The 15,458-nt window shown below is 46.2% G+C and overlaps 1 protein-coding gene across 5 annotated transcripts in view; it reads left to right on the plus strand.

Moving 5' to 3' along the window:
* The window catches only part of LOC126520921 (uncharacterized), a 117,588-nt gene that overhangs the window by 89,209 nt on the left and 12,921 nt on the right, over window positions 1–15,458 (plus strand). For all 5 annotated transcript variants that reach the window (XM_050169751.3, XM_050169749.2, XM_050169745.3 and 2 more), the window contains 3 exons: window positions 3,946–4,692; window positions 7,608–7,670; window positions 8,637–8,964. In XM_050169751.3, the coding sequence (XP_050025708.1) occupies window positions 3,946–4,692; window positions 7,608–7,670; window positions 8,637–8,964 (1,138 nt within the window). The remainder of the gene's footprint in view (window positions 1–3,945; window positions 4,693–7,607; window positions 7,671–8,636; window positions 8,965–15,458) is intronic.

The following is a 15,458-nucleotide window of genomic DNA, read 5'->3' on the forward strand; positions in this document are numbered from 1 at the left end:
AATGAACAGCTCCTGGGGTATTTTTTTCTTCTTTCTATTTAACTTGTTCACTTGTCAGCAAGAAATTCACTGAAAACCTGCACAGTGAAATCTGTTGCTAGCAAAAAACTCTGTGCAGCAGGTATTTTTGAAATAACTAAAAACTGGACTATGCTTCTTTAGGCTTGGGGGCTAATGCAAAACCGGGCTGGGTTGGGCTGGGTTGCGCACAGGCTAGGCTTGAAGCTACCAGGCTGGGCTCCGGTGGGCCAACACGTGGCACTTCTGGGCCAGAAAAACTGGCCTGTGCAGTGCTTTAGCCGGTCTCACCTGCACACGCTATTTTCAGAGTAGTTATTCCAGATGGGGGAGTACTGTGCCCTGTTTAACTTACTAAAATTGAGCTGAGCCTCCTTGCAGCATTACTGACAGGCATGACCATCACTAAACTTTAATCCCAGATTAAAACATTATTGATAATCTTGGATTGAAAGTTTAGTAGAATAAAGCAGGCCTGTGGCCATGCTGTTTAAAGCAACAATAAAAAAGGGGGATGGTAGTGATGACCGCATAAATGGTAGAGCGATTATTCCAAAAGATTCCACAAATGGGTTCTCTTGAGAGGCGTACATTACTGCAGTGCACCCCGTGCACATGCTTCTTACTTTCCTTGTACACTTACTTGTGTGTCCACATTTAGAGAATCACTCGACAGTTTCAGCCTGTATTGTTCACATTTATTTGCTTTTGTTTATATGTTTTCAACATTAAATTTGTCTTTTAGTATGTAACAGCTAGGCGGAGAGCCAATTCTTAAGCATATATTTTTTATGAGATGTCAACCTGTTTGAAGGCTAGGAAAGAGCTTGTCAACTTTAACTGAGATATGTAGGCAGGCAGATTACACATGCTGTGTTATTTACTGATGATGATTGCTTATATACATTATGACAATGCCAGCTGGTATGTTTTGATAGTAGACATTGAAGAAACTCGCAACGTTTGTTTTGACATGTTCCCGGCCTGTTGTTGGCTCACAAAGGGAGTTAGTCATATCACAAGTAATGTGGCACATTTGGTACACTTAGCAGAAGGTGGGGGGGGGGGGGGGTATTCTGTAAGTGTCCACCTAGTGGACATGTCCATTCTGTCTGCTGCTGAAGTGCTGATTGGCTGGAGGCATCTGTCTCCTTCTGATGCATACCCCAGCCCAGCCAATCAGAACTTCAGCAGCAGTAGAAATGGACGTGTCCACTAGGTGGAAACTTACCGACTTCCTCCCCCCCCCCACCCCCACCAGTCAAAGTGTGCATTAAGGAGCCATATCAGAGAACTTTGATAGAGACACCCAAATAGCTTAAACATTTTAATAGACTGAATATGGAGAAAAACACCATATTTCTTAATATTAGTTCAAATATTGAGATTCTTCCCGTCTGAATATGCAAACGTTTAAATGGAGCCTGTACGGTAAGCAACTTTTATATCCCTCAGTAGATTTAGTGCACTGAGATCTAAAAGTATGTTCATTTGTGCAGCTTTTTAAACAAGTGAAAAATTATCTGTTGTAATTTTGACGTTGAATGTTGTAGGACAAAGGAGCAACACATGTGGTGTGTTCACTTCAATATATAGTATAGTACTGAAACTGGCTACTAATATTGAAGGAACACTAAAGAGAAACACTACTCGGCTTAAAATGACATAGTATTCTCTCAAACTTTATATTCTTTAATTTCATGGTATATAATTGATTATAAAAGAGAAAATAATGGTCAAAGTTCCTTTTTTTTTATATCACGAGGGAACCCCAGAGCTTTTATGTCAGGTGACATCACAAATTTCAAAGTATTTAAGTATTTGGGCTGTTGCAGCTCAGTAAAAGTTTTTGAACTTGATAACTTCAGTTTCTGGCTTTCTTAGAATACAATGTAGTCCATCTTTATTAATGAAAAATTAGCTAGGCCAGAGCAGACGCTGTGAAAACTGCGGTTCTTTCATTTTTGCATCTTTTTTTACTTACCAAGCCTCTCACTGCAAGTCCTTTCTTATTATTTTAGATGGATAATTTACTAACACAGCTCAAATAATTTTTATCTTTAGTGTCCCGTTACAAAACCAGCTATGTGTTTCCACATTACTGTGCCTGGCACTATTTTTTAAAATAATTTTAACATAGCAAGATCCAGAGATACAAAATGTCATGCCTAAACTGAAACAACAAATGTGCATGCAGACAAAGTCTAAGATATTTCATTTAAGTAACTGCAACCTGTGCATTAATTTTCTGGGTGTGGAAGTATTTTAGACTTTCGAATAATGCATTAAATAGTGTCCTATTTGATTAAGTCTTCCAATTGAATAGTCACTATTTGTAAATATGAATATTTTTCAAATGTTTTGGAATATTTTACTCTGTCAACTATGTGCAGTCAAACATAAAATTGGAGCCAAAGTGCGATAATTTTCATCCCCGTAGGCATAACAAACACATAAAACTTGAGAACTTGCGTAGTGCAACAGGTTATAAAGTGCAACAGGCTATGTTACAGGGATCATTCGCACTTTCCAAAAAGTCCTGTATATGCAAGCAAACCACTTAATTGTTCCTAATGCTCCATTCGTACATTTTGGTAAACAACATTTGATAATGTACATTGTAATGACAGAAAGTTGGCCAACCTTATGAATACTAGAAAGTGAATACCGCTTTACATCAATTGTGAAAATGGCTGCCCATTATTAAAAAATTGTTTGATATTCAATTCTATTTGATTCCCTTCTGGTGCTATTCGATTTGGTCTCAAAAATTGCTGTTTGTGCACACCCTATTTAGCTTCCCTGCATGCTTACTCAGCAACTCATGCTTCTGGACAGCTGTGCCTCCTGGTGCGGCAAAATAATTTGGAATTTGCACGAATGACCAAGTACTGCCAGATATACCGCACATCTCATTCAGGCTAAATTGTTCTCTTGGTTGTAGATGTAGCCTAGTTCGTTCATATTCATTAAAAACAGAGTAGCAGACTCTACTTGTGAACTCAGAAAAATACTTCTGCAGTTTATTTGGAAAATGCCTGGGCACTCGATAAACTTGTGTAATGTGAAACATTACTACTGTCAAAAAGAGAATAACCAACGACGTGACCTCAAAACTGGGGCTGTGAACAAACACCGAGGCGCGTTTGTTTCAATGTTTTTTAAGCCCTTTTCTTTCCAGCGCACTTATATTGATCAATGTTGTAGCATAGGTCCAGTCATATGTCTGTTAAGATACCTGCAGCACGTTTTAAGTGTCAATATTTTCACTAATCAACAATGGGTGAATGAGGTTAGCCTCAACCTCGACCCATCGTTTCATCTTTTTCTTCATAATCCTGGTGGTTCTTTGCATTTTCAGAAAAAGCGAATGCTCAAAAGGCACTTGGGGATTAATTGGAAATTACAGAAATATTCATGTCTGGTCACACGGAGATTACGATGATTCTTCATGTGATGCATTAAGAGTCCAGAAGTAACTGAGAACTCCGCAACAGTAATAGTCCACTATCCACATTTTACACAGTCAGCCCTCTATGAATGTTGGCTCTTCCAGGAAGTCAAACATTACATGGGATGTTGTAACATTTATACTGACATCTAAGGAAGTATGATGCTGCTGCAAGTTGGAGAGGAAAATGTTTCAGCAGTGGCAATGCAGTCTCTTGAAGTGCATATCTTCTGTATACGCATACTCTTCAGGTGCCAGCAGCTGTTGGGTGAAGTCTCTGCTATTGCAGGGCAGAGCAAGTTGTGAAATTGCTAGCATATACAGTAGCAAAATGAGTTATACTAGATGGTCTACAATCATTGTGGACGTAGCTTCTATAGCGGTGTAGCTGCATTATTGTAACATGAGCATTAGCACAGCTTTTCTTTCACTCCACAGTCTAATTTCCCCTTTGCTTTGTCTCTCTCCATATGAAGGTCATTGTTGGTGGCGAGGCCAGTGACAGTCTGAGACCCATCGCCAACAATGCTAGGAATCCAGCCCCTGCCGAACAAGTTTTGGGACGTCCCAATGAGTCAGCTCTTCAGCAGGCTGTGAAGGGGAGCCCAACGGTTCCCCATAATGAGGGGAGGATGCCTGCCGCACCAGGAAAGTCTATTGCTCACGCCATGCCACCATCGTTTCAGCCAGAGGATAAGGTCAACCGTGGCAACAGCGAATTATTTGTGCTACCACAAAACCAAGCGCAGCCAGTTGGCCAGAAACCTGTGGTTGTGTCGCAACCAGGAGTTCAAGTGTCTTTGCAGCCTGCATCACAAGCAGAGCCTTCACAGCAGCCACCTGCACAGCCTTTAGCACGACCTGTCGCACAGCCTGCAGTTCAGAAAGAGCAGCAGCCTATGCACAAACAACCACAGCAGCTTGGATTGAACTCGGAAGCACTGCTCCAAGCAAAGGGTCAGCTTGCACAAGCGAACTTAGGCCAGCATGCTGCCTTGGAGCAAAGCCACAAGCCTCTTGATGCTGCATTACTTCCCATGGTGGGGCGCCTTACGAAGCCTGCTGGACAGCCTGCCATCGCTGGGCACTCCCAGGAGCTGCAGGAGTCGGCAGTGAAGCCTGCAGAACAGCCTCCTATGCAGTTGCAGCCTGCTGTTGGGAACCAGGCACCTCCAGTCTTGCCAGCACCCAGCATTGCAAAATCGCAGCCACCAGCTGCACTGGTGTGACTTCTACTTATTTATTTATTACTTATTCAATTGTGCAATTTTACAATAATTCAATTCTTTATAATAATCAACTGGCTGGTCAGTCAGTCCTCCAAGATAAAACACATTGGTGGAATATGCAAGAATAGGCATGTGTAATGGGCCTATCCTAGTGAGTACATTGCCTGCTAGACTTTTGTTCTCTGCCTATCCTTGCTTCTTGTATGCTTATACTGCCATCAGTAGCAGGTTCTTTTTCCCTGCTTGCAAATATAGCAGCAAATTGTGGTAGGAAGCAACAGTGAGAAAGTGGTAGCTGATTTGTACCTTCATGGCCAGAGCACATCACACGACTCTGCTTAGCATGATGTATGATAGCAGAAATGAGCTCACAACTGGTACTTACGTGATGACACTCACACCACAATGGTTTTTTTCACATGCTTATATTCTTTCTAATTTTACTGATGTGTACTGTCATAAGCTGCTCACCAATAAGGCAGTCAATACTTCCATGTTATTTTAAAATCAGAAAGCAGTAGCTACATGTGTACACAAATGCATGTGCAGGCAAGCGTATACTGGCATGTATGCATATATTCATGCATCGCTTGTAAGCTGTAGGTGACACAAGACAGCTTAACAGCAGCATAACAAATGGGCATGAAACGATCACATAAAATGCGAACATTGCTTGTAATGTTCCGCAGTCCTCAAGTGGCGACCCACGCACCACATAAAAAGTAGCGCATCCATTAAAAAAATAGTCTTGTGCTCACTGGCCAGGTCAAGAGTTGACAATTCGGAAACCGATGTGGGTTTCTTCACAGTGTAACCAACGCAAGGTCATCATCAGTTTTAGTATGCAGCATGTGACATAATTATTGGCAATAAACTGGGGCATCTGTCAGTTTCATGGTTTGGTTTGTCACCTGCATTCGAGTAATAACTTCACTGTCATGTTTCTTTCTTTGGCCATTACTGATGCATTGTCCTAGTGTCAGCTGCATTGTGAAAAGGTAACCTACATGGGTTCCAAAATGTCAACTAACTTTAGAGCTGATTAGTGACCAGAGCCTTCTGTTTTTCTAACACGCTACCTGATCAGACCCACACATCAAAGTATGTTCTCGAAAACATGTAAAGGATTGGAAGGATCAGATGCTTGATTTGTTAGCATATTCAGTTAATATATAGTATGACAAAGAGGTGAATGTTTTAGCATGTAAATGTAATGCTTTTGTCATAATATAAATTACTCTGGCTTTTTTTATATATATATAGATGTAGAGAGGTTGTTTTAAATTTTGTTTCTCGGGTCATGTGAGCAGTTTTGTGTCATAGCATGGTGTCCTTCAGAGATGCTTTTATGTGGATTCCAATAAAACTTGCTGGCAGGCTAGTTGGTGATACATTGATACATCTGGGGGTCAAGTACTCTGATGGCTTGCATCACAAATTATCAAACAAGGAGCAACCACGATAGGTATTTATAACCTGTTGCTTTTTAGCCAATCGCACAGGAATAATGAGGAGAAGCTCAACATATAGGCTAGCCCATTTATGTATTGCAGCCAAGGTGAACAAAGTGGGTATGTGAGCTCACACCTCATTAAGAGTGCAGGCTTTGTTTCTGCTCCACATTTCCTTGCAGTGTTGCACCTTCACAGTCTTTGAAGCAGCTACTTTATGTGAAAACATAGCTGTTGTATGCTCTCTGGGTAGGACAGTCATGCCACCCTTTTGAATAAGCAGTCTTTTTTTCTCTTAAAGGTACTGACAACCAATTTTCGTGGTACCCATTTCTTTTAGTGCAATGGAAATTTTACCAGTTAGAGTGTCCATTCAGGAAGTGGTAACGCTGGAAACACTGTGGAACATTTTTTATAAGGATTTTTATATCTGCAATAAAAATGTAGTCATTCACTGGAAGCATGCTGAGAAAGCGATAGATAAGCTCGATAGTGATTATACACCAGCATTGGTGGAAGACAGATGACAAGTGTGGCCATAGCTGTGAGAAAGCATTACTTTGTTTATTAAGCCAATGTTCCTGCGAGTCATCTTTTCCAAATTGTTAAGGACATCAACTAGTCAGGAGTGTTTTTTAGCCAAGCAAAGTTAAATTCTCAAAAGTGAAGTGGCACACGGGAGACTCAACTCAGTGTGTTGTCGTAGCCAGGTGTAATACTGTGATGCTGGCATCCACTTCACAGGGAGAGCACACAACTTAGGATACTTATTCGCAAACTTGCGCATGTACAACAGCATGTGCGCTTTCATGCATTGTGCGATGCATTCAGGCCAACACATTCAGACCAGTCATCAGTCCCTTTAAGTAATATTTTATTTTTTTAATCTTTTTAATAATTTCAAGATACTGTCAATACTTCGTGGGATTGTAACAGGGGTGGGTACAATAACATGTTGGTACAGACTTTGGATCAAACAAATATACCATGAAACAGAGCCGCTCAATCGACTGCTCAAAATAATTACAGTGCAAGTCCAAGGATAGCTACACAAAAATAGGCAAGCAGTAGAATTCGTATGGTGTATCAATGTACGTACATAACACAAGTGGTACAATTACGTGCTTAATATACATGCAGAACAAAATGTAACAGTACACACTGAAAAAGTATTAATACAAAAATGATGATATCAGAACTTGCTATTGATATTAGTTGCTGGACAATGCGGAGTGGCAGGTAACAAGTTCTGTTAGTTGACCATGAAGTTTTTTTTGTGTTATACTGGTTTGTTTCTGCGTTAATTATGTGTTGTCGCACATTGCTTATAATTTCAAGCAGGTACACTTTGGAGATAGGAGAGCTTTTTTGCATCTTTGCTGATTGGTAATATAACATGAATTATATGTTGCTGACATTTGGTCTGTTGTAGGCTACATAATTTTCTTAAATCTTTAGGTGGATGCCAAGAACCATGGTCTTGCACAACCTGCACAGTCTCTTGATGACTTAGGTGGGCTTGTAAGTACCCACTTGCTCTAAGTCGGGGCTGCATGTGTCCGAATAGCAACACGTGGGTCTCTAAGAACAATCAAGGGAATGCACAGTGCTTTGGACATAATATATATCCTTGTTCGCGCTCCTTTGTGTCTTCTCATGTTTTTATGTGCTGTTTCAATCATCAATTGCAACATGTGTCCTGAAGTGATTAGCTAGAAAATTAGTTAATGAAAATTTACCCATTAAGTAAATTAGTGAAATTAAATTGGAGGTCCCTTCCCAGTCTTTGACTATGGGACCTCCTAGAGTTACTTTTTCTGTAAAACATTTCAAGCGCATCAATAAACTGAAACTGAATAAACTGAAACTGAAGTACCTAATTAATGTCTGCCTCCTCGAAGTGCTTTACTTCAGGTAGCAGAATCATGCTGCCTGCCATAGATGATCTTTAAAATTTGCTTACAGACAGTTGCACAATGCACACACAATATGCAACCTATAATGAAGGTCAGTGCGCAAGATTACCGCAAATTTGGGAAAGTAATTTTCATTCATTTGCTGCATTCGTTTGTTGCATTCATTTGTTGCCTGGTTTGTTGAACAACTCTACTATCTATATCTCTGTCTGTCTGTCCCCGTCTTTCTCTACACATGCACATGTGCACACGTGCATGCATACTGCATCTGGTACATAAACATTCACTGAATAGCTGCGGGATTTCAAGGTAGAACAAGGGGTCAACATCTCAACAAGTAGACTTATCGTCATCATGGAAACAAGCGACACTAATAAAAGCTGTTGTTGACCTGACAGACAAGTCTACATGTCAGAGGGTGGCTCTAGTTGCATCTTTTGTTTGACCACTGTTGGTCCCTTGAAGTCTGATCCACTTGTCTTGTTTGGCTTGGTGAGATTCAGGTTCTCCGTTTCTATTGAGCCCTAAGTTATCTTACCCTGACTGTGTCACACGATGCATTCTCTGACAGCTGGACAACGTGGCTGGCCTGGAAAAGATACCAGTAGGTGATGGCGCTGTCCCAGCCAAGGCTTTGAGCTCTCATGCCGGAGCAGGAGTAGTAGGTGCAGCTGTCAAAAAAGCCGTGGATGGCATGGGTCTTGAGGAAGGGAACGAATTGGAGGGCGGTGCAAACTACAAGGTGCTGTTGAACAAGGTGCCAAACAATGGTGATGATCTGTTGATTGGCCATGGCGGAAAGGCACTGCGGGCTAAACTGGCACGGCCAAACCACCGCCAGCAACCAGCTGCAGGAGGAATCGGAGGTGGTGAAGACGACTTGGACTATGCCAATGCTGGTAAGTCCGTCCCCTGTGCCCTTGTGAAAAATAGGCACCGACATTGCAAGCAACACTCACAGTATGACTGGTTCTTGTGGGAGTGCAAAATCAAAAGCATGGCTTCCTTTCAGGCAGTGTGTTGTAGAGGGGCAGACACATGCTGTGCGTGAGGAGGTTGTATTTATTCTTCTCTAAAAAACTAAACAGAAAGGGGAAATGGAACAAGTGCTTGTGTCATCAGGGTGTCTACCAACCAGGAGAACCGGGAATTCTCAGGGCTTTTGAGTAGTCTGGAAAAACTCAGGGAATTTGTGCCTCTAGCAGGGAAAATTAGCTGTTATCTTATTGAAAGGGTCGAAAGTCGCGGTAATGCTAGCTCGCGTAACAGACAGGAATCGTAATGAATCGTCTTTGACGCCCTATCGTCGCCTGGAGGAGTTGCCAGTGTACAGCTTAACGACCGACTTTCCGGATTCCCGATAATTTGGATGGCTTCGCGGCACCACCACGTACCCCATAGATGTCAATGTATCAGAAAGTCTGAAATTTCGGACGCATGAACTATTCGCCGTCCGATTTTCTGGATGCTTTGCCGTGACCCCAGGTCCGAAACGGCATTAATCAAAGCCACCACCGCTGCCATTTTGAATACCTCGCCGCCTCGAACCGGCACTCTCGCATGCAGATCCGCTAGCAGCCGTAGCCACCGCTGAGGCAACGCTAGGCCTAGCTGCTTCGACGTTCGCTGTGAAGCTTCTTGCCGTTGGATATCGTGTTTTCAATTGAAAGAATTCGCTGCTGTCAGCAATGGCATGGACTCCGCCTTTGTGGTCCTCGCGATTGGCTTAGAAGCTTGGAAAGCACGGTGGGTTGTATAATGCCGGTTCCCGAAAGTCAGCTTCGCCTCTGTACAGAAATGTTACTTGGCGAAGCGTACGCAAAAGTATTGCAGTCAAGTATAACAAGTTATTAGTAGAGCTTGCAGAACAGAATAATATGCGTATAATGAATACCTTCTTCTGCAAGCGGGATAGCCAAAAGTGGACGTGAAAGAGCCCAAATGGTGAGACTAGAAATGAAATAGACTTTATACTCTGCGCTATCCCTGGCATCATACAAGATGTGGACGTGCTCAGCAAGGTGCGCTGCAGTGACCATAGGATCGTAAGAACTCGAATTAGCCTAGACTTGAGGAGGGGACGTAAGAAACTGGTACATAAGAAGCCGATCAATGAGTTAGTGGTAAGAGGGAAAGTAGAGGAATTGCGGATCAAGCTACAGAACAGGTATTCGGCTTTGACTCAGAAAGAGGACCTTAGTGTTTAAGCAATGAATGACAATCTAATGGGCATCATTAAGGAGTCTGCAATAGAAGTCGGTGGTAACTCCATTAGACAGGATACCAGTAAGCTATCGCAGGAGACAAAAGATCTTATCAAGAAACGCCAATGTATGAAAGCCTCTGACCCTACAGCTAGAAAGAACTGGCAGAACTTTCCAAGTTATTCAACAAGCGTAAGACAGCTGACATAGGGAAGTATAATAATGACACGTGTACTTATCTTTATCGGCCGACCGCGTTTCGCCGCCTAAAAAAAATGTTATCGCACAGCACGGGACGCGCCTGCATGTATCCGAAGTTTCTGGAAAGTTATCGATGCTTCTATCTGCTGTCTGTTGTCGCCGAACCTTATGTTATCTGATTTCATCACCTGACGCGAATGGTGTAGAACTTTGTGGAAGGCACGCGGGTCCCAACGATTAGTCTGGAACATTCGATGACTGCTCTATAAAAGCCGACGCGCTTGACCCGCTGATCAGATTTTCGACGATCGCCGACTGTGTTCGCCGCTATCGTTGTGCTTTAAGTGTAGCCTGTTTTGTGGGCACAGGTTCGCCCAATAAAAGCTAATTTTGTCTTTCACAGTACTGCTACTGTGTTCTTTAACGTCACTACCACGTGACATCTGGTGGAGGTGCTATTGCGTTCATGTACCGAACGCCCCCGCAAAGCCGCGATCCAAGCCCGAAGCCCGAGGACAAAACCAACATCGCCCAAGACCAGCGTGCTAGCCGCAGACTGCAAGGACTACCCCCAGAGCACGGACTCCTACCTGAGTTGACAAAGAAGATCGTGGTCAAAACAACCCCAATGGCTGCCCCAGCATCCCCCGTTATCCTACAACAACCTCGGGACCCACCGACCTTCCATGGAGCAGCGACTGAAGACCCAGAATCCTGGCTGGAGATGTACGAACGAATCGCGACCTTTAACAACTGGGACTCCGACGACAAGCTGCGGCATGTATACTTTGCCTTAGAAGATGCCGCCAGAACGTGGTTTGAGAACCGGGAGTCGACCTTGACGACATGGGACCTCTTCCGTAGCGGCTTCCTGCGCACCTTTACGAGCGTCGTGCGCAAGGAAAGGGCTGAAGCCATGCTGGACGCCCGAGTGCAGCTACCTAACGAGAACGTTGCCATCTTCACGGAAGAAATGAACCGTCTGTTCCGCCACGCCGACCCGGATATGCCCGAGGAGAAGAAAGTGCGCCTTCTCATGCGTGGTGTGAAGGAAGAACTTTTCGGCGCAATGATACGAAGACCGTAGAAGAGTTCCTTCGCGAGGCCACCAGCATCGAGAAGACACTCGAAATGCGGAACAGGCAATTCAACCGCCGTACAAGCTCTACCCACTACGCAGGAATTCAATCACTGGCCACGGACAATCTGCGCGAGACCATCAGGGTCATTGTGCGCGAAGAACTGCGCAAGGTCTTGCCTTCGTCGCAGCCTCAAGTGGCCTCGATCGCCGACATCGTGAAAGAAGAGGTGCACCGATCACTTGGAGTTCCTGAGGTGCAACCAGAATCACCACAGCCCCAGCCGGAAGCAATGACCTACGCCGCTGTCGCACGCCGTCAAGGCACCCCTCCGCGACCGCGCCAGGGCCCTGTAACGCCGCAATTCCGTCATCCGCCGCCGCTGCCACCAGCACGCCCACCCGTCGCCCACCGCACCTACGCGAGGAAGACGGACATTTGGCGAGCGCCCGACCACCGCCCACTCTGCTATCACTGCGGAGAAGCCGGCCATGTGTACCGCCGATGCCCATACCACGACTTGGGACTGAGAGGGTTCGCCGTCAACGCGCCGCGACCACAGCTTGGCGAGCGCCCACGTGACATCGCCGATTACCTCGCCGCTACTCAGTGGAGCCCTCGACGGCCGTCCCGTTCGCCCTCACCAGGCCGCTACCTGTCGCCGCAGCACCGACCATACACCGGCCCAGCCCGGGGCCGCTCTACGAGCCCATATCCGGAAAACTAAAAGCAGCAACCGATGGAGGTGCGGTTGCTGTTCGTCGAACTGACGAAGATCCTCCGCCGCCGCCGAAGACGACGAAGAGACCACCTCGACGACATAATAACGACCCGCCGCCGTCCCGACGAAGTCAGGAAGCCAAGACTACACCGACGAAAGACGACTTGACGACGCGACGTTCCGTTTGTCCTCTCGGATTCAGTTCAACACGACGCAGCCGTGATCCGACGCCAAGACCTAACTGCAACGCCAGACCAAGAACCACCGACCTCGACGTGCTTCTCGACGGCCACGCAGTTACCGCCTTAGTGGACACAGGTGCTGATTACTCCGTCATGAGTGGACACATCGCCGCCCAGTTGAAGAAGGTTAAGACTGCATGGGAAGGCCCTCAAATTCGCACCGCTGGAGGACACCTGATTACGCCAACTGGAATCTGCACGGCAAGAATAACCATTCATGACCGGACTTACCCTGCCACCTTCGTTATCCTCCAACAGTGTTCACGAGACGTCATTCTCGGTATGGACTTCCTAAACCAACACGGCGCAATCATCGACCTGAAGTCGAAGTCAATAACGCTGTCGGAAGATAAAGCGATACCGCCGGAGAGCCCTCGTAGTCACCACGCCTTGAGTGTGCTCGAAGATCAAGTGAGCATCCCGCCTCGCTCTAGCATTGTTATTTCGGTCGGCACCGAAATACCCGCTGACGTAGAAGGTGTCATCGAAGGCGACCAACGTCTACTGCTAGACCGTGAAATTTGCATAGCAAGAGGGATCGCTCGACTGCATGGAGGGAAAACTGAAGTGTTGCTGACAAACTTCAGCCAGGAGTTCAAGCACGTCAACAAGGGCACGACGATCGCGTACATCGAGGAAGTTCTGCAAACCAGTAATGCGTTTGTCCTCTCGGATTCCGCCGCATCTACCCCGACGACCATAATTCCCGAACCAGACTACGACATTAATCCAAGTCTCCCCGTGATTGAGCAACAGCAGCTCAGAAGTCTGCTCCGACGATACAAAGGCTGCTTTTCGACGTCATCGAGGATTCGACAAACACCAGTCGCCAAGCATCGCATAATCACTGAGGAGTACGCTCGACCACTCCGCCAGAGCCCTTACCGAGTTTCGCCGCGAGAACGCGAAGCTATAAGAGAACAAGTCGACGAAATGCTGCGCGACGACATCGTCCAGCCGTCGAAAAGCCCGTGGGCATCCCCTGTTGTCCTGGTGAAGAAAAAGGACGGAACCCTACGTTTCTGCGTCGATTATCGTCGTCTGAACAAGATCACGAAGAAGGATGTATACCCCCTCCCACGGATAGACGACGCATTGGATCGGCTCTGCAACACTAAATACTTCTCCTCGATGGACCTCAAGTCTGGCTATTGGCAAATAGAAGTCGACGAAAGAGATCGCGAAAAGACCGCCTTCATCACCCCAGACGGCCTCTACGAGTTCAAGGTTATGCCATTTGGACTGTGCTCGGCGCCTGCAACGTTCCAGCGCGTGATGGACACGGTTTTAGCAGGATTGAAGTGGCAGACCTGTCTCGTTTACTTGGATGACGTCGTTGTATTCGCCGGACATTTCGACGATCACCTTAGGTGGCTGGACACAGTACTAGAGGCCATCAAGTCATCAGGGCTCACTCTGAAACCAGAAAAGTGCCGCTTCGCGTACAATGAGCGTACTGTTCCTAGGCCACGTCATCAGCAAGTCTGGAGTCCGCCCTGACCCACAAAAGACAGCTGCCATCGCAAAGTTCCCGCAGCCCACCGACAAGAAGGCAGTGCGTAGATTTCTTGGCATGTGTGCCTACTACAGCCGATTTGTCAAGGACTTTTCACGCATCGCTGAGCCGCTGACACAGCTAACTAAATTTGACGTCGAGTTCAAATGGGAAACGCCGCAGGCCGACGCATTTCAAGAACTAAAACGACGCATGCAGTCGCCGCCCGTACTTGCGCACTTCGACGAGCACGCCGATACCGAAATCCACACTGACGCCAGTAGCCTAGGCCTCGGTGCCGTCCTAGTCCAGAGAAAAGATGGACATGAACACGTGATAGCTTACGCTAGCCGGTCATTGTCAAAAGCGGAAGGCAATTTATTCTACAACCGAAAAGGAATGCCTCGCCATCGTTTGGGCTACAGCGAAATTTCGACCTTACCTATATGGCAGGCCATTCAAAGTGGTCAGCGACCATCACGCGTTGTGTTGGCTAGCTAACTTAAAGGACCCTTCAGGACGGCTGGCACGGTGGAGCCTCAGACTACAAGAATACGACATCACTGTAACATACAAGTCTGGACGAAAACACTCAGATGCTGATTGCCTATCACGCGCCCCCATTGACCCACCGCCGCAAGATGACGAGGATGACGACTCCTTCCTTGGAATAATAAGCGGAGAAGACTTCGCCGAACAGCAACGAGGAGACCCGGAGCTAAAAGCCCTAGTCGAGTATTTGGAAGGGCACACCGACGTTGTCCCTAGGGCATTTAAGCGTGGATTGTCTTCGTTCACGCTACAAAAAAACCTGCTCGTGAAGAAGAACTTCTCACCAGTCCGCGCCAGCTACCTTCTTGTTGTACCGTCAGCGCTGCGTCCAGAAATACTGCACGCCCTACACGACGACCCAACCGCTGGGCACCTCGGATTCTCCCGGACGCTGTCGAGAATACAGGCAAGGTATTACTGGCCGCGTCTGACCGCCGACAGTGTCAGCGACGCAAGACACCACCGACAAGGCCAGCAGGATTATTACAGCCGATCGAACCTCCTCGCCGACCATTCCAGCAGATTGGGATGGATTTGTTGGGGCCGTTTCCGATGTCAACATCCGGGAATAAGTGGATCGTCGTGGCGACGGACTATCTCACCCGCTTTGCTGAAACTAAAGCTCTACCAAAAGGCAGCGCAGCCGAAGTGGCGAAATTTTTCGTCGAGAACATCCTGCTGCGACATGGTGCCCCAGAAGTCCTCATCACCGACAGAGGAACGGCTTTTACAGCAGAGCTCACGCAAGCCATTCTGCAGTACAGCCAGACAAGCCACAGGAGGACAACTGCCTACCATCCGCAGACGAATGGTCTCACGGAACGCCTGAACAAGACCCTCGCCGACATGCTGGCGATGTACGTCGACGTTGAGCATAAGACGTGGGACGCGGTCCTGCC

The sequence above is a fragment of the Dermacentor andersoni genome, chromosome 3 (genome assembly GCF_023375885.2).
Source record: "Dermacentor andersoni chromosome 3, qqDerAnde1_hic_scaffold, whole genome shotgun sequence".
Classification (NCBI taxonomy): Eukaryota; Metazoa; Arthropoda; class Arachnida; order Ixodida; family Ixodidae; genus Dermacentor; species Dermacentor andersoni.